The sequence below is a fragment of the Eleginops maclovinus genome, chromosome 8, assembly GCF_036324505.1.
Source record: "Eleginops maclovinus isolate JMC-PN-2008 ecotype Puerto Natales chromosome 8, JC_Emac_rtc_rv5, whole genome shotgun sequence".
NCBI lineage: Eukaryota > Metazoa > Chordata > Actinopteri > Perciformes > Eleginopidae > Eleginops > Eleginops maclovinus.
Window position 1 is genome coordinate 9,734,744 of NC_086356.1, and position 20,380 is coordinate 9,755,123.

The window sequence follows — 20,380 nt, forward strand, 5'->3', positions numbered from 1 at the left end:
TGTTTTTACTGCCAGTCGAGGACTGTATTTAAAATTATGGATGAGTACAGAAAAATAACATTTATTTTTCTGATGAATTTTTCATGAAATCGATACTTTGAAAAGTCCATGAATTCAGTTATTTCAGCTGAAGGAGGAAGCCATTTGTATTCAAGAGACTTTCCCTGCTGTTTGAACAGTGAAAACCGTGAGGCAGACAGGCGAGGCAACAGCTCAGGAAAGTGAAAACTGACAAACAGGAAGAGACAGAATGACAGGATGCACCCTCACAAGTCACTGAAGTTGTTCAATGTTTATTGAACGCCCCAAAATCAATATAATGTCATCATGTGAAATACATTTCTTAAAAATACTCTATCTTTCAATGTGATTAGGCTTTCGTTGTATATCACGCTAAACTACTGCTCTTATGAAATGAAAATCAAGCACCAAGCAGGATCAAGCACTAACATAGCTGTTGTGTGTGTGTGTGTGTGTGTGTGTGTGTGTGTGTGTGTGTGTGTGTGTGTGTGTGTGTGTGTGTGTGTGTGTGTTTGTGTGTGTGTGTGTGTGTGTGTGTGTGAGAGTGTGTATGCCTGCTGGTGTGTGTTGTGGAGTAGAAGCGCATTAGGGAATTAGTCCACATCTGGATCACTGTAGCTGTCCTTTTGCACTCAATACTCACAACATAGACATTGCTACTGAAAATCAGTTCCATCCAAATAAATGTTAGAGACCCGTTCTGATCTTTCTGTGACCCTGTTTGACTCTGATTGTTTAACTATGGCTTAACCTCAGCTTTGAAACTCATTATTTCAGTAGCTTTACAGAATATCAGGATGTTTATTCTCACTGTCATTGAAACAGCTCGACCGAACATGACAAGAACTGTAAAAACACTGCTGAGACTTTCAAAACATTCATAGGTTCTCTGCTTTCCTGCTTCAGCAAGTGCAGGGCAGTCACACACACACACTTGACACAGGAGAGAGGTGAAGTAAACATGAGCTGATAATCCTTTGTGTTTGGCATTGAGTTAACACGCCAGTCATAATTGACTTTGAATTGATACTAAACACGTGTGTTTATTTGCCTATGGAACGGGAAGATGTGTATGTGTTTTCAGAAGTGTTCCCTCATTTCCACCAAACCGGATCCGGTTCAAGGTCTGATCTTTTGCTTTTCTGGCGCTTTTCTGGTTCTAGCCTGTAGAATCCTTTGTATTTCCACCACTCAGAGGCCGAGTTATGATTATACTTCTGATGGCAACCTGTGTAGCCCATGTATTGATTCCATCCGATAGATCCAATTATACAAAACAACAGGAAAATGTTTGCCTGCTCTTCACAATGATCAATAACACTGAACGGATGGAGATTGAAGTAAGGTAAAAATAAACAGCATCACACTGAGCCTGGTAAGTGTTGCCTGACTTTATAAAGTGTGTTTATAGTGTTTATAAGTGTGTGGTCACGTTCTAGTCACTTTGCTTAGCGATACTGCTTGTTACATCTTGTACTCGCTGTACTCGCCATGAACTGGTATTGCTCAGGTTAATCTCATTTTTTTGGCGCTTAAAGCCGGCGCCGCTGCGGCGGAAACACGAAAAAACAGATCTTTATACACAACACGCCAGTCATAATTTACTTTGAATTGATAATAAACTCCTGACACGTGTGTTTATTTGCCTATGGCGCGGGAGAGTGCGATCAGATCACAAGTTGTCACTGGAGACGCATTCTAATACCTGGTGTGAAATGATGTACTTACAACTGTACACTTGTAATTGGATCACTAAAGACACTTTAAACCCGGTCGGAATAGGGACTTTGTTTGCTTTTAATGTGTGGGTGTTAATATTAGATAATAGGGTCAGTAGGATGAAGCAAAAACCCACTCTCATATATATTTTGTTGGCTTAAATTTGACAGCTGCTGTTATGTGATTAAAACCACTTACATTTTCACAAACCTGCTCAGACAAACACACACACAAAGGGGTGGGGGTGTGACAGCTTTGTGTGTTTGCAAACATGAGCTTAGCAGTGAAGAGCCTTTCAAGCAGGATTAAGTTGCAAAGTGTCAATGGAACAGACAACTAGGCCAAAGACCACTAGGATATCACTTACACTGCAACCATCAGTGTCAATGGGGCTGTGTTTGTGTACGGTCATATGCAAAGTAGTGCAGAAGATTAACGGTAAAAATATTCAACACACACACACACACACACACACACACACACACACACACACACACACACACACACACACACACACACACACACACTCTGTAGGCACGTTCACAAGTCATCCCACAGACCATGGACTGTGGAGTCTCGGCAGAGCCCTGGCAGGACCATCTGTTCCTGCTGAAATCAGCACAGCAGGAGCCCGCTAGTCACACACACACACACACACACACACACACACACACACACACACACACACACACACACACACACACACACACACACACACACACACACACACACACTTCAGTTCTGGCATAGTGATAGTCTATTTATTCCCCATGCTGACGCAGGACAGTGCTCAATTGTGTGTGTGTATGGCAGTTAAAGGTAATGTACTCCATTGAGATGACAGGCGTGTCTGAGATGACTAATGCTAAGCTAATTGGAACGTAATGTAATCTTGAAATTACTTAAATTTGCGGATGCACAAGCACATCATGTAGATTGATAAAATGATTGATTAATTGATTGATAAGGTGGATAGTCTGTCTCCAACGTCAGCAGTAACTACGCCTACAGCTGTTCTACATTTGAATAATCGACCGAGGGAAGTTACACTCCCCTGTCAATGTTATCTATTTCCCACACAGAAGCAACATCAGCGTTTCCTCTGCTTTCTGCCTCCTCATTAATACTCTGTGCTCTGACCTGACCTGGCCTGCACCTGGACTCAGACTGACCACAGTGTAGTACTCAAAAACATATGCAGGGAAACATAGTGGCTTTTCTCAAGGTGAGCAGTAACCACGAAGCTCTGTTACCTACAAGTAAGAGTAATATTTGATGACAGGATTACACAGACATCTATGCCTACAAGTAAAATGGTTAAAAAAATAAGTTAAAAGGACATCATTAATGATAACGAAACTCAATGACTGACCCAACCTTGACCTGCTGATGATATAGATTAGAATACCAAAGAGCACCTGCATATGTAAGCTGCTTCAGGCTTCATTCTATACGTCAGTGGTTTCTCACTCCTTGATTGTACCCTTTCAAAGAAGCAAAGACATCATTAAAGGTCGAAGAGTGTTATTCAGGCCCAAGTGAAACTAGTCTTCAGATTGAGCATCTTCTTTTCTTTTTCTTTATAAAGAAAATATTGATGCTAAAAAACTCTAATTGAAACGTAAGCTTCTTGTTCGCAAAGAAACTCTAAACATGTTTTCAATAGAGGTCATATCTCTGCCAGGCGTGTCTCCTTTTCCTCTTTCAGACAAAAGGGTGGAATTACACTCAATTGTCCCTGCCAGCTTCCTTACAGTCAAGATGGCAACGAAGATAACAAACACAGTAATTTATTCATTTAGTGGCATGCCTAGCCTGAATTAATAAAAAAAAGTACAGGGTTTGGAAATAATCAGCAGAAGCTTTGGTTAAAAATGGATCCAAATGTTATTTGTTATTTGAGACACCATTAGGCCAAAATGTGCCTGTAAAGCAGTTGTTGATAACTATCACCCAGTTATGAGGCTTGAGGATTCCGCTGTAATTTAATTTAAAACTGTCAATGAATCACGTTTTTTAACCATTGTTAATCAATAGAACCCGGTTAGCCAGTAGTATTCAAGATTGGCTGAGGACAAATGGAAATACACAAAAGAAAGCACACCAACTAAAGGTCTGATCTCTCCACAAGCTCATGCCGGGAGATTACGATAAACAATCATAAACAAATAAGGGTGACAAACAAAATGGAACGTAATAGACCGAGCCAAATATGATACCAGACATACTGCGTGTGATAGACTGAACATCGTTAATAAAACTGCAGGAAAACAGGAGGTAGGAGGGCTAAGATAAATTGGAACAGACCAGGTGCATAAGTTTAGATCAGTTGGGAAATCAGCCTGGTAGTCCGTAGGAGAAGTAATTGCTTTTGTGTGTGTGTGTGTGTTCAGAGGAGTGTGTGTGTGTCCACCGTGAGGAGAATCATGTTCTCCTATTTTTGAAATAGATATATCCATCTATCCTAGACATTTATCTTCACAAAATGTGGTCATTAAAATTGGATTGTTCCTCGTGTTCCTGAAAATATCAATGAGTAAGAGGCAACAACAGTCATGTCCACCATTGCACAAACTCAGAAACCCAGGGTGTGTTGAATCACACTATATGTTAAATTGCATGGATGTATTAATTTGCACTCAGCTTGGCTCCCAAGTGTAATCTAGAAACGACTGGAAAGAAAATCAGCAGGGCTTCTTTTTCTGAGCACTGGAATTGAGAGCCATCGTGTTTAAAATGAATGTGTGATGTTTTAATGGGCCGATCACTGACAGGGTTTTCAGGTTGCAATTTGCAATGTTCTGCCCGCTGTCACACCTTTTAATTAATCTCCATGCCATGTGCTGGACATTAGCAGTGTTGGAGAGAGCGGGCATAGATAATAAAATGGAAAGAATACATAAAACAATCTGACAAATTAGAGAGAAGGGGAAACATCGACATGGAGAAAGATGGCTTTAAGAACTAGGAAGTAACAGAAATAAGGGAAGACAACAACACTTCCCCCACTGTCACCATTACACACATGCAGTGTATTCCTGACACCATGTCCCCGGTGTTCTATTTCAATATCCTTTCTGCATGTATTGAATCTGCTGCATAATTCTGCATTAATGAGACATAATGCAGACAATATCTACAGCATGTCACTTCTGCCTTATGTCTCTACTATGTATGGTGTATAAAAGACGAGCGGATGAACGCTGATTCCTCTTATGTATTACTTTATTGAGGCTGTTTTTTGTACATTGTACATGTTTTTCTGCCGATGAGAACAATCATTTTGGCCGAAATGTGTCACTTTATTGTAGCATTTTAGTTTTATGACTAGTAAGAGGGTTTACAAGCTTCCCTTTTTACCACTAACACTTCCTTTACATTTACTGTATATAAAAGAGACTCTCACTCCCCCTCTCTGTTCCTTGCAATCTACAGCTAGGTTAGCATTGCTTGTTTGTTAGTTGCTCTTCCTGGTTCGTTCAAAACCCATCATTGGTTTTTCAAATCTCATCAATCGGATGCTGCAAGAGGTTGTTTTTTCCCCATCCTTCTCGACAAACAATCCAGAGCGATCTTATCATTGTGGTTCAGGTATTTGTTAACTCAGACGTGAAAGCTTCTACTACGTGTTGTTTCTTGTTCACAAACAGGATGTCATACTCGCGTGTTGTCTAATACAGTTCTTAAAAGTCATGAACTTCCTTACAATATGTTGTTTACCCCTTTTAGCTCACCTTAAATGCTCTGTGGGTACATTGAAATGTGCTTTGCATTTGTACCCAGGAGTATCATGGTATCACCCGTCTTACATTGGAGGTGGTCCTGTCACCAGTCCTGGCCAGGCATTCCTCTCATCACTTGAGGATTGGCTGATTATTCCTGCAATTCGTGAGCAAGCAATCAGACGTGTCTTGTTCGTGAGCTAGCATGCCTCTCTGGGAACTACAGCAAAGGCAACCTTACACTCAGTTCAGCAAGGGGCTTTACTAGACATGGGAAATAAAGCCCCTAACGTTGGCTGCAGGGCATTTTGCTTACTGCAGCCTCCACAACATTGGACCTACCCTTCAGATCTGAATAAAATGTCTACATAGACACACAGTTTAACTAGGTCCACCTTTGCCTCTGGCCGTATAAGTACTGTGTACTGTGTCTAACCAAGATGTTTCCCTTTGAAGTGTTGCACTTCCTCTCTTTGTATTCAGTTTAACTTAACTTGGTTCTTTTGTTATCAAGCCCCTAATATAATGTTCACTTAAATATCCTGCTCATTGTTATTGTCTTTTCTCTCTCTGTTTTGTTATCCGAAAGAAAATACTTCTTACTACTACTCAGGGTCAAATAACTGGAATGTTTGGTATCACATTGTCAACAATTTAAGTTACAAGTGAATCAGGATTCTCAACCTTCTATTATCTAAATTGTTGTATTCACATAATAGCTGATAAAATATGCCTTCTCACAGAAATCCTTTCTCTTGCAGGTAGCGTTTGCTGCACTCTATACAAACAGTAGCACCTTCTTTTATGCCTTTTAAAGTCATAGGTCATAAATGTATTATCAGTAAAACTGCTATCATTTGTTTGAGCTCCGTTACTCTTGTGGCAATAAAGAATGACACTTGACCATGTCATTTCCAGGCCTGCTCAAACTCAAAGTAATGCGATTTCTGTTTGAGTCTGGTTTATTAACATCTGCATGCTGGGTATACTGGCATCAGAACTGCTCTTTCGGTAGCACAAAACATGTTTAAAGAAAGACTGGAAATGTATTTTAAATAGATGTTGTAAAGTTGAAGAAGAAAAATGAAAAGTGAAGTTTTTGACGGAAATGGGAAGTTTGAAGAGAATCTGCATTTTCAAGGAGAATAGAGACTCTGCGGTAGTTCGTCTCTGTCTCCTTTGAACAAGCGGAAGCTTTTCTTAGCAATCTCTTCTGCAGTCAAAACAATATATGTCCTTCTCCCTTTCCTTGTCCCAGCAATCCTCTCTATTCCTGTTGAATCATTTGTGTTTCCGACCACTTCCATCTCCATCATTCTCTGTCTGTCTGTATTTCTGTATTACCCAATTAGAGAAAAAGCAGGCATCGCAGTCATCACAGCACCTATTTACACAATGCATGCTTCTTCAAAACAAAGCTGTTTAGATAGATGTATAGGAGCGTGATCTTGCATCCACTCTGTTTATTGTACGCTGCGCTCTCCTATGGGCTTCATTATTTGCGTTTGCTGATCTCCGTGTTTGTCCAGCTCATTACCACACACTTTTGCAGATGTTTTCCCAGATGCAAACATCATGGCACCATAAACAAGGAGCCAGCCACACACAAGTCAGTAAAAATAAAACACAGAGGGTACTCACACTCTCAAACAGCCTTTTCAGGTGTAGGATGAATGTTCAAACATGATGGGTCCCAAATAGCTTTGGTGAGAAAAAGCATTCATGAGAGCAAAAATACCATACGCAGGAATAATTATGAAAGAGAAAAATCAACAGCCGGGCTTTAAAATAACTTCAGAATAACCCACAGGCTTTGCTGCCAGAAATATCAGCCATATTTACACCTGCTCAAGATTAGATTCGAAGTAGGTCTTGCTTCATTGGAGTGCATAGAGACGTCTGTACAGTCACTGGTTTAGAAAAAGAAGAGTGTGACATGTGACAGCATGGCAAAATCTATTACACAGAGCTGCAAGATCATTATGCGTGCTAAATCTCATTAGCTTATTAGCATTAGCATATGCAGTACAGGAATACCAAATAATAGAAGCCAGACTTTTAGACCACACAAGTGTCAAATTGTTTATATTAGGACATTTAACACCTATATAATTAGTAGATTATTCTATTAGATGACAGGAAAGATTTATTGCAAACCAAGGTTAGCTAAATATTGAGGACTGTTGAAAACATCACTGAAGGCTCTGATGACATTTTGATGGCCGTTTTTTTTTTTGTTTTTTTTTTATATAATAAAGGATTTATTATTCATCAGTTGGATAATTCCAATTGAATAATAGTGAAAAACATAGATTGCTGAATCTGTAACTCTGTGTGGATTTTGTATGCGAGATGATCTTGTATTCTAAAAACTGTTACAGGAAGCTTTTCCCTGGGTCAGCCCCAAGGCTTTCTCGGTTGTAATCACACTACAGATGTTTTTTATTAACGGTAGATCATTAGTTTTTGGGTTATCTTAAACCTCCTTAAAAAAACGACAAATTTGTTTTTAACAATTCATAGTTTTATGAGGTGCCATCAGATTTTTTGTTGTGGCTGTTATGTTGGATTCGTCTTCCAGCTATTCTGGTATATAACTAGCCATTATTCTGAGCTCCATTGACTGGTGAACTAATGAGCATGTCTTGATTTTTGGTTTCCTGCTGGTATGGTGGCTGGTAGATGAAACCTTTCCAACCGTGCTGTAATCATTAAACATCAGCCCAGAATATTTCAGAGTGACTTCTGACAATTATAATATAAAGCAGATATTTAAAACTCTGAAAGGGAGTGCATTGTGGAAAAATAAGCCCTTCTAACACTAATCAGCACAGTCTCTCTGGCTTCTGGCAATCCTCTGTCTCCCATCACTCCGTGTCTTCCACTGCTCATCTCATGTGATGGTTATCAGATGAGAAAGGTGTAAATTGCTGCTCAGAGCCATCTCAGCAAATTCCCCAGCTCTGCTATCTCTCCTTCATCTTTCATTCACTTCCCATCCCTCGTTTCTTTGTCTCTGCCTGATTCCTTTCATCTCTGTTGGGAAAACGGGATTTTATCACCAAGTCTTGCACAGGAAGGATGCTGCACAGGTGTGTGTGTGTGTGTGTGTGTTTTCCCTCATGAATAAATTTCTAGGAAAAATATATTCAATAATATGGAACCAAATTGAGCTGATGGTGATGGTGTCTGTGCGCATGCATGTGTGTGTGTGTGCACATGTTGGTGGGCTGCCACCAGTGTTAATGAGGCAGGGCTTTTGCTCGTTTCCATCCATTCTCCTCTCCTTCTCTGAAGAAAAATGCAAAAAATCACACATTAATTACCCGCCATGATGGTGTGAAAAAGAGAGGAAAAGTAAAGTGGAAAATGGATATTAGTGTGAGACGTATAAATGGAGGGTGGATGTAGGACGAGATGAAATAATTGGTCATTGTGAGCGCAGAGAAGACAAAGTCACAAGGGCCTTTATGAACAAGCAGGTGGCTGCAGTCGGTAAAGCAGAAATTCATGTTAAAACATTGTCGCCTCAGTCGCCCTCAGTGCCAGTTGGAGATGGAGCAGGGTGGGATTACTGTACGCCACATATAGTGATATAGTCTTAGGACCCATTAATCTTTGATTCAGACAATATCAGCATTCTTATTTAGTTCTAGTCTATTTTTTATGTACGCTGTATTTTTCATTTGGGAACATATGAGTTTAATTAAAGCAAAATTGGATGGAAAGTGCCATGAGACAGAAACAAAGAGGGGGGATTGGTGTTGTTGTTTATCACTGAATTGCTCTTATAATGAGAATCGAATGGGGGCAGGCACGTTGTTATTATGCTTCTTGGCAGGGTGTTCGTATCTGTGTCTGTGATTGTGTGCGTGCACTATAATCATCTGCCTGCTATCCTAAGTGGCCAAGCCATGTTGGGTGAGAGCTTTCCCTCCTCAGGCACAGAGTGTTGGCTGTAAGGTAACTGGCAAAACATGTGTGCATTGACACAGGCCCTGTCGCTGCCAGGTGTGTTGAAGAGGTAATTGCCAGTGTGGCAGCCCAGCGTCCAGCGGCTTAGAGGGGGAGGCCTGGAGAGAAAATGAGGAGCAGCCTCTGCTGGAGTCTGTTTGCCCGAGGGGGCAGCTCAATATCAACCATTGTTGTTTATCCAATTCCCCTGTGTCCCCTTACACCACTTCCTTTTTCTTCTTATAGTTTCGCTCTTTAGCCCACTCTCTTCGTTCTACTTAGTCCTGTTCATGCACATTTACAACTCTTCCCATTTTTCGCTCTATACCTACTTACTGCATCTTTATCTCTCCCCTCTCTTGTACTGGATCCAACTGGGCTGTCACTGAGAGGCTGCTGTTTTACCACAGTTTAATCCCCCAGCAGTCTACTCCAGGAGAGACTGACAATCACACATGTGTTCATCTTTTCTGTCCCCTGACAGCATCCTGATAACACCCTGGATGTATGTTTAAGAGTCTCAAGGTGATGATACTCAACACATTAAAGATACAGTTTATTTATGAGGTGGAGGGTAAAAAAAGGAAAAATTCAAGTTCTAGCTCTGCATGGTTGAACAGCAGAGACACAGTGTATTTTTAAGAATGAATGTGTACTTTCTTCTGGATTCTGCCCCATGGATGTCAAATGCATCCCATATCAGTGCAGTGGATGTTGAATTACTCAGAGATGATGGGTTTTGCAAATCAAACTCCAATACAGTATCAAGGCTCCGGCACTGTGGTGTACGTTTTGGAGGATATCTCTAGATTTAAAACGATTAAAGAAAAAGAAAAAGAAAAAGAAAGATGTACTTTTATTAATCCCTGTGGGGAAATTCGAGAATTCTGCCTTTGACCCATCATAGTGTTAGGAGTGGGCTGCCATATGTATAGCTCCCGGGGAGCAGTGTAGGGAACGGTGCCTTGTTCAGGGACACCACGGTAGCACTAGGTCTTTCGGGGACTTGAACTGTTTACCTTCCAGTTCCCAGGCCCTAACCACTTTGCCACCACCGCCCCGCATTACCACATCAACAGAAAGCGTAGCGTCATTATTAAGATAATTTGTTCATTGTTTCAGTCATTGTTCAAGCAGACCTGACAAATGTGCATTATTCAGCTTCTTTAAAGTGAGGATTTAGTTTTATTCTGTCTTTATTTTATGTAACCCGAATATTTTGAGGAAACTGATTGCCATTTTTAATTTTTTGAATATATTGTTTAGACAGAAACACAATTTTGTCTAATACACAAAGGCTTTTTATTTTCAAATCCCACCTTTGCTCCATAATTAGTTTTCTGTTTTGGTTTTGGTCTTAGTGTTTTCAAAAAATGCAACCGCTGCATATTTACCACACCTGCTTAAGCAGCCAACCCTGAATCTAGAAGACCTTTTTTTTAAACCATCTCCTACCTTGTCTGAGCACATGCACACTCTATATATGTCAGTGCAATGGGCTGAGTGTGAACAGATGCATCTGTGTACTGTCATTGGTGAAAACTGTTGACATTTCATGTTGTGAATAGGAACGTCGTGTATCTGTTCACCTCAGCTTTCTCCGCACTGCTAAAACTGGTTTCTCTTTTCATATCAACACAGAATGTTTAGTTTACTCAGCAGAGCCCTAAGATGAACTAAAGGTAGTAGCCATAAGTATATTCATCGCAGTTCGAGGTTGCATCAAGCGGCAACCACTGGGTCTGAAAAGGTCAGCATCGGGCACATGAACTGGTCTGATTGTATAGGAGTCTATAAGTAAATAACACTACCTACAAAAATGTCAAGTTTAGTGTCAGTTCTGCTTTGCTAAACCCTGTCATGTCCCTTTTGGTTGCAAAAAAAACAAGATGGCTACAGGCTTCTTCACAGTCCAAAATCCAACCGATGACGTCACATTTATTACATCCACATTTTATATTTCTCATATACATATATGAAATGAATAAAGGTGTTCTGAGTTGTATATATCCTTTACATCTGTTTTCAGTATTACTTGCCACGTCAATTTGCTGAGACGAATTAAAGCACAGGAAAGATAAGGTTAGAGCTAATACTGTCACAGATTGTAGAGGGACAAGCACAGTGGCTCGGCTCTCGCCAAGCACTAAACATTGTTATTTCAATTCCAGCTCTGAAGTTTGTCAGTCCCCTTTTTTTTTCCTGCCGCCCCTTGCTACTGTTCTACTGAATCAGAAGTGCTCAATCGTTAAACCCAATATTTACCCAGTCCCCAAAGTAGCACATGGTATTCCATTTGTCGTTGCTTATTCTACAAGGTTATCGAAAATCTGCATTAATGGTTGTTATTGTTTAGGCTTACTGTGGGAGCATTTTCCTTCATACTAATTATATGCAATTATTTTTACACTATGCTTACTATATGTGAAACAAAACGTAATCCTGTGTTCTCTATATACATTTGATGACCCACTCATTTGGCATCCTATATTTCTTTTTATATCTAATTTTAATGTACAATGGTGTGTGTGTGTGTGTGTGTGAGTGTGTGTGTGTGTGTGTGTGTGTGTGTGTGTGTGTGTGTGTGTGTGTGTGTGTGTGTGTGTGTGTGTGTGTGTATGTGTGTGTGTATCCCAGTGTATGAAAACAAGCACATGTTTGTATCACATCCCCCTCCCGAAAAACCCTGCCAGCTCATGAAAAATGAATGAAGCCGTGTGTGTGTGTAAGAGTGTGTGTGCCCACATGTCTATCTCCACATGGGTTGATCAGTTATTCTATTAGATCTTTTACTCAAAGACGGGGACTGCGCCCATGCTTAGTAAACCTTGTGTGTGTGTGTGTGTGTGTGTGTGTGTGTGAGAGCTGGAGAGAGGGGTTGGGGGTAACAGGGAAAAAAATATCCAGGTTGAATGCTGCCATTAATGCTGTTTAGATAACTCTAATGTTGCTGTCTTCCTCATTTGTTTTCAAGTATTTTGTTGCATTATTCATTTACTCAATTATTAAATGAACATTTACATTTTTTGTGCCTTGTGATTTGGAAAAAAAAGGGACAGAATTGCAGTTTCCCCTTTACCTCCCTCCTATAGTTGTTGAAGCACTTATCAACCTTTCATCCCTCTCTCCCCCTCCTCTCTCTGTTTCTCCATCTCTGTAGAAGAAGAACCTCTCGTAGAGTGGTGGCCAGAAGGACAGGGGAGCCCATGAGGAGCGGAAACGGCGTGACGGCAACATCCTGACCGGTAATCTTGCTTCTGCACCCCCACCACCTGCCCAGCAACTCCACGAGCAGGGCGTCAGAAGGAAGGAAACGAGCGACCACTCCTCCTGCAGGCATGGTAATACACTCTCTGTCTGTATGTGTGTGTGTGAATGCCTGTGTTGTGGTGTTTTGCTTGCTTGAATGTCGGTGAATTATCCAAAATAGAGTTAAGAGGAAATAATCTTCAGACTTCAGGGTGTAACAGTTCAAGCAGAGGCCTTGTTCTAGACACAACAACAGTGTGTGTGTGTGTGTGTGTGTGTGTGTGTGTGTGTGTGTGTGTGTGTGTGTGTGTGTGTGTGTGTGTGTGTGTGTGTGTGTGTGTGTGTGTGTGTGTGTGTGTGTGTGTGTGTGTGTGTGTGTGTGCCAAAGATAGAGAGATACCGGATAAGAGCATGTGCAGACTTGAGTAAGGCTTCGGTTAGATGTCAACATTGGGGAAAGAGGAGAAGGAGGAAAGGGGACAATGGAGACTTACAGGAAACACAAGAAGACAGTGGTGTTGAACAAAGACACAAAAACAGAACCCGATCATTTAAAAAACTTTTGTCAGTTTTTTCGAGATGTTTTTCCTTTACATTTTGATCCAAAGTCAATTAATTAGTTTTTTTCTACATCTTTTTCCAAAGTTCAATGAAGTGTAATTAAACCTCCTGCAATTTGTTAGAGTTTAATAAAAAGGATTGCTAGTGCACGATCACAAAATATGAATTTACATAGAATTTCTTTTTTTAAAATCTTATGTAATAGCAAAAAACACGTTTCAAAAGGCAGAAGATGCAGGAAAGCAGCTAGTGTGTGGTTAAAAAGGAGGAGAGGGCGTTTTAAAGGATCAAAGAGAGCAGTTGAGGGGGAGAATGACAAGTGGGGGGGCAGATAAGACCATAAAAACATAAAATGATGGACAGAAACATGACAGATGTAAGCGTGGAGGATATGGGAAGCCAAAAGAGAAGTGTGAAGCAGAGAAATGAGGGAAAGACGGAGGTGAAGCGCTAAGAGAGGGAGAGAGGGAGAGAGGGAGAGAGAGAGACGAGGGATTGATTAATGTGCTTGGCCTGTGACAGTGGGAGCTTTTCCCTGAGGGGGAGCAGTGCAGAAGATGAATTATTAAGCGCTAGAACAAGAGGAGGAAGGAGGAAATGTGAGTGGGAAAAAGGAAAAAGATTGGAAGAGTGGTTTATAGGGGGATGGAGGGAGGAGGAAAGGGGAGAAAAACTGAATGATTGAGAGGAAACAAGATGTTGCCGAAGGTGCTGAGGCTGGACACCGCAGATGAGTGCACGTGGTTGAGCTCATAAATAACCAAGGGTAATGAGACCAGTCTGAGTTTGTTTGTGTGTGTATGTGTATGTGCAGCTTGCAAACACAGTGCTGTGATTAGTCCTGAGTTATTGTGATGCAGCAAATACTGTGGATGACCTTGGCAAGGGTGTCATCACGCAAACCGCACAATACTCCAAACGGCTTCTTTATCGACTTTCCTATGAGCTTTCTGCATTTAATGAATACACATGCCCGCAGTGTCTCTCTGTGTCTTTACTCTCTCCCTTGACTCACACACACACACACACACACACACACACACACACACACACACACACACACACACACACACACACACACACACACACACACACACACATTTTGGGTTGATTATTTTGTATCTGTCTGGGATGTTGAATAGCTCTGTCTTTTTATCATGTCATCATTAGTTGCTGCTGAGTTTCTAGAGAAGACAACAATTTTGATGTTTTTGTTCAGCTTTTCATATTATGTTGAATATAAAATACTTCATAACATATGTCATGTACAATTTAGTGAAAGAAAAACAATTCAGCACGGTTTCAAACGCTTTTGTTAAATAGGGAAAACATATTTCTTTAAGACATTTTACCGTTCTTCTCATATGACATCATTTATTTTATTGTGTTCTGGTATTTCCCTATTGCTATTAATAGCATGGGTGGCAACAATGTAATGTCAGCTCATCTGCTTTTAGCAGTTGGGTCATAATATTTTATAGGCAGACCATAAACCTTTGAAACCATGCTGATAAATTAAAGAGGGCAAAGGCTGTGTTTAATAAAGTCTCTTCCTTGTGTACTTATTAGACCTGGCGCTGTAGACTGGGAGGCTTGTTTGTAAGCAGCTGGATTGATGAGCAGACATTACAGGAAATGTTTTGATGCTGCAACATGACAGTCTGGTCATTTTGCAGATGGGAATGACTTGTTGTATATTGCCTTGTGTCGTGTTTCCTTTTTTGAAAATGTTTAAAAACGGGCAGTTGAGAGGTCCGTCTTGACATGGACCGCCTGTTCTAAGTTTTGCAGTTTTTCACATTTATTTTGATGTATGTTTACACTGCTTCTGTGGGCATGCGTGTGTGTGTGACTACAATCATGTGGTAATTTGAAGGACAGCGCAAGGAAGTCAGAGAGAGCCCAATAAAACAGGATAGCGGAGTGTGTCGGGTCGGCTTGCCAAGCAGAGCGCAGATAAATCTCAGGATGAATTTTTAATGCAATCTCCCCTAGGCGGCTGGATGTTACTGAGACAGTTTTTTTGTTTGTGTTAGTTGCTTGTTCCATCAATCCATTTTTTTGATGGGTTTTTGAAGGTTCTCTTATCCTTCAACTTTACTTGGTTTCATGTTAGGCTACAGAGGTGTGACATTTGAAATATAGTTTTGCGTGGTATAAACAGCCATTTGTTTTTCTGGGTTTCAGTGTAGGAATAAACATTATAAGAGTGTTTGGGCTTGTGTTGTTAGTTAAAACAAACTTTTCTTTGTGCAGCTGGCTATAAATATTAAAATCCAGTTTGACATTATATCCCTGCATCTTCTTCTTTCAGTCTCACAGCTTCTGTTTACTTTCTGAAGCTTTTTCCTGTCATCGCATCTCAGTCTCTCTTCACAATACCTTGCAGCGTGTGCTGTCACCCAAGCACTTGGTATGCACTTTAGGCACATGACTTATTAAAAATAAAAGCTCACAAACACCTCAGGCATTTTCCGTTAGCACAAACACACACTCACAGTACAATGCTCCTAAAGGGTGCTCTAAAATAGAACATTTCTGTAAAAATGAAAATAAAAAACAGGTTTAGGAGATACCAGTCAAAGCTGACACCATACCAGTGACTCTTGTCCTTGGCACTGGGTCATGTAATTTATAGCAGATGGCCACAGAAAGACAGGAAGAGTGAAAGAGACGGGCAGCAACAGAGAGGAGTCATTGGATTCTGCAGCCTCTAAACTGAAGCATTGACAGGGTGCGTGTCGAACCACAACACCTTGAACTGAAATGCTTTCACTGCAGGGCATCAAGCTCGGGATGGGGGGTGCAGTGATAGAGGTCATGTGTGTGTGTACGACACTGTGAGGAATTGATTGTATGGGTTTTATGTGCATGTGTCGTTCATACTTTTATATTTAGTGACCAATGATTTGGGGTTTTTGTTATGATATGTTAAAGGTTTTTATTGTGTTGGTACGTGTGCACATTAGGTTATTACACAGCGAGTTGTAAATGCTGTGTAATGTGGTTATGTAACGCGGGCCTGCCAGCCGGACGACCTCAATGGAGCATGAAATGGAGTGTAATTGGTAAGTGTGTAGTCTAAAAGCTCTATACAACAATGACATACAACATATACACACAAGGTGCATAGTGTGCTGGTGGCTTGCAGACAGCTGGGGTTTACCAGCTATATGAGTAAATGTCTGTTTCTAGAGGGGAGGAATCACAGGAAACAGTTTTTTCCATTAGTGTACAGATTCTGTATCATTCGTATATGGTTCCTTGCAATGTTATCGATACATTATGGGTGTCTGAGCTGTATCGATTTAAATTGCTTTGTAGCTAGATTTTGAACTATGCTAACAATCTGAATTGACACTGCCATTTCCAAAATGTAAATCTATCGCTCTGGATCAGTAAAGTACTTAAAAGAAACAGTAAGGTGCTTCGAGTGAATGTGTAAACAATTTTCCTTAAATTAAAATTCTGTTAATTGGTTAATTGCTGACATATGGAAATATGAGCAGTAAGATAATTTGAAATGAACACAAAGAGGCTGATTTAGATTACTTATGACATTAACAATATGGCAACAATATAGGTAAACTGTTGACTTTCTAAGAACCTGTGTTAGGGTCTTAACTGCTCGTACTTCTTGCTTCATGCACACTTTTAGTGAAGCTTATCCTTGGAAGCTAACTTCAAAGGGTCGAGCTGAAATCGGACACAATCTAATTTTGTTGGTTAGTGACACTGGGGTTTGTTACAGGCATCTGGATAGAGATCTATGTCTTATCGCTCTCACCAACCTCTCAGTCACACATGCACACTAGAACAGGAGAGCCTGCTGTGTGATTGACCTCTGGGTTATGTGCCGGTCAGAGTGGATCCAAGGACAGTCACACGCTTTTTTTTTCTTGGAGATGTTGTGCTGTTTTCCGTATTGAATTTAGTTCATTTTGAGAGGTGTTATGAAATACACACAGTCATGCATTACATTTCAAGGCTGCCGTGACATTTCCACTCAACCTTTTTCTAAAATTGGTGTGAAACTCTGAAATCCTGCATCAGTTTCTATCCTGGCCGCATTAGCTCACTTATCGCGTCACTTGTCTAAATGCCTGCAACATTATCTGGGCAGACTCTGCCCTAGGGGGGTCGATTCCTGTCAGTGAGTCCTCCTTAACTGCTCTGATTTACATGGTGATCAGAGCGGCTGGGCAACAACTCCCCCATGGTCAAGTAATACTGAAACACAAACACACACTGATACACGGACCCTCGTTGCAATGTGGTTCATAGCTGCAGAAGCTCACATTAGCAACGGCCCATAAAATCTGCGTCTGTTGGTCTGTTAAACACTGCTCCGTGAAGGCACACAAGTGTAAAAATACACTACTGCATTACTGCTATCGCCTTGGCTGAAGCCGAAATAATGTTTTCCTATGAAAGGAAGAGGTAGAACACCAGTTGGAGACAGTATACATTACTTATGGTTCAATATAGTGGTGCAGTGATGAGTCCTTAAACCCGGAAAAACACAGCATTTTACCACTTCCTGTTACCTCATCTGGAAGTCAATGGTTTTTTGTGGTTAGAATTAAGGTCTGTGGTTAACACAAGCTGAGGAGATTTGCACGTTTTATGTTATGACTTGAAATACACCAGTAACTTCTCCACCTGTGAATGTGTCATAAAAACAGCAGTTGCTAACAAGTGACTAACACGTTTTGTTGCCTCTTTTTATTGTATAATAATGTTAGACACACGCCTCATCACACTGATGAATATAAACTGATTTAAATTAAAAGATATTGACTGTCTGAAAATGTCAAATGGAGATATAAACTGCATATATAATGACGATCATAACAAGATCTGAGGATGAGGAATTTCAATATTGGAAAATAGTTTTCAGGTATCTCAATTGTTGATGAGTCCCAGCAGGAGCAGAGATTAAAAAGAAAACTTGCTGAACATTTGTGCCACTATACAAAGTGAGCTACACAGGCTGTGATGCTGCAGTGCTTGTCCTCCATTCTGTTAAAAGCTTTATCTCACTCACTCTGGTGGAAGAGCGTGTCACCAGTTCAATTAGGAATGGGATGAAGTGGGTGAGTGCTCGCTGTTGGGCCTTGGATTTCGAGTAGATTGATAGTAGCACTAGAGCCACACCATCCATACTACAACAAAAAAGGTCATCCCTTCAGTGTGTGTGGGGGTGTGTTAGCATGCCTGGTGTGTGGTTCCCTTTGAGTAGATGTGCATGTAGCAAATAAAGGGAAATGTGGCTCTTGTAGATAAGCAGCATCTTGAGAGCAGCTTCCTCATGTTGAAGTGGGTTATGTACCTCAGGCTCCCTGGCAAACTGGAAAAACCCCTAATGATTAAAAATGAACCTCATTCTTGAGATTAAGGTTACCTCGTGATGATGTTAACAATACCTTGTGCACATTATTGTCTTCTCAGATATGATATCATAAAAAAAACAAGACAGAGGGAAGAAAGAGGCCGGACAAAGTCAAACAGAATTACAATGATCGTCACAATTTCAAATCAAAGCCCTAGTGATCTATGAGATGTCACAAAATCGATGAGCAATTTTTTAATACAACAGAAATGTTATATGTCCCGTGATGTATTCTCTACATGGCCACTAAAGATTCACTGTTGTATCAGTTTTACATTACATTACATTTGCCGATACCCAGTAGTCAGATGTTTAAATATTCCCTCGCATTAAAAAGCCATTTGGTTGCATGCTGTGAAAATGAAAGATGTAAACAGATGACATATAGTTTACACTGAGATTTCATATAAATGCACAGGGACCCATCGGGGTGGTATTAATTGCAGAGTGTGCGAATCACAAAAGCCTCAGCTGCACCTGCTCCTCTCCTTCATCTCTTTACTTCTCCATTCGTCTTTGAATTCAGCCTCACCTGCTGCAACCGTTTTATGTCCTTTTTCCTTTTAAACATTCTGTACTGTTCCCACAGCCCTCCTCTGCCCCTTCTATTTTATGTTGTTTACTTTACCACCTGATCTCCTCATTCCAGTGTTTTTCTTCCTATTTCCCAAAGAGTGAGCAGGAGCAACTAAAAAAAACCTAATAGCGGACATAAATTCCCAGGCCATAAAGTAAGATTGAAATATGACAGGTAGTGAGGATTTGAGGATCATGGTCAGATGAATTCCTGAAGTGAACATCTGACCGTGCATGCATGTCAGGGTCAGTGACATTAAATGGAAGCTGTCACCGAGTTAAGAATTGATTTGTTTACTATAAAAAAGATTCATGTTCAGTCTGCACCAAAGCAACCCATAAAGAAGCCATTTGTAAATGCGCTTAGTGGGACAGTTTCCGTGTTTGTCTAGAATTTATTTTGCCGTTCGGTTGTGGTGCCAAGTATTTTTGCAAACGGAGTGTGTTGTCAGGCTGCTACAACGAGATTAAAACTCAAATTGATGGATTAAAGCTCCACCTGTTGTTGAAAACCTCCCTCCGGTTGTGTCCTTGCTGTGTGTATTGTGTGTTTACAGGTGTGTGGGCCACTTTTCAGTTTTAGCGATTTAATCAGAATGTGCACTAAATGTATTAACTCACTCCTCATTCTTCTTCTGTTCTTTACAGAGGTCCTTCCGTTCCTTCAGTAACGATGACCGCCATGTCATGGCGAAACACTCCACTATCTACCCCTCCTCACAAGAGCTGGAAGCCGTTCAGACGCTGGTGTCCACCGTCGAGTGCGCCCTCAAACACGTCTCTGATTGGATGGATCACTCCAACAGCGAAGCCCACAGCCAGGTGAACAGCCAACCAGCAGACAGCACAGAGGAGGACAATCCGGGTGACAAGCCCAGCGAAGAAACGGAGGATTCCAGTGATGACTACAGGTGGAGTAGTATTGATATATACTAGACCTGCAACTTATATTTTGTATTAATACACTGATCATATTGCCTACAAAATGTCTGAAACTTGACTTGAGGGAAGAGGCCGGTTTTCTCTTACAACAAACTTTACTTAATAGTTTATTTTCGGGGGAAATACACTCATTTTGCTTCTGGCATAGAGTTATATGAACAGCAGGGGCATGTGCAGCTCCAGAGAAAATTAGCTTAACCAACCACTTGACAATCTCTGGGCACTGCACCATGGTCAGCTATCT

General features: G+C 40.8%; 1 protein-coding gene across 4 annotated transcripts in view; it reads left to right on the top strand.

Moving 5' to 3' along the window:
- strbp (spermatid perinuclear RNA binding protein) overlaps positions 1–20,380 on the top strand; it is a 73,879-nt gene that overhangs the window by 29,187 nt on the left and 24,312 nt on the right. For all 4 annotated transcript variants that reach the window (XR_010166280.1, XR_010166281.1, XM_063889472.1 and 1 more), the window contains exons 3-4: positions 12,577–12,757; positions 19,843–20,105. Coding sequence is in view for 2 of the 4 variants with exons in the window: in XM_063889472.1 (XP_063745542.1) it covers positions 12,755–12,757; positions 19,843–20,105 (266 nt within the window). In the remaining 2 variants the exon portion in view is untranslated. The remainder of the gene's footprint in view (positions 1–12,576; positions 12,758–19,842; positions 20,106–20,380) is intronic.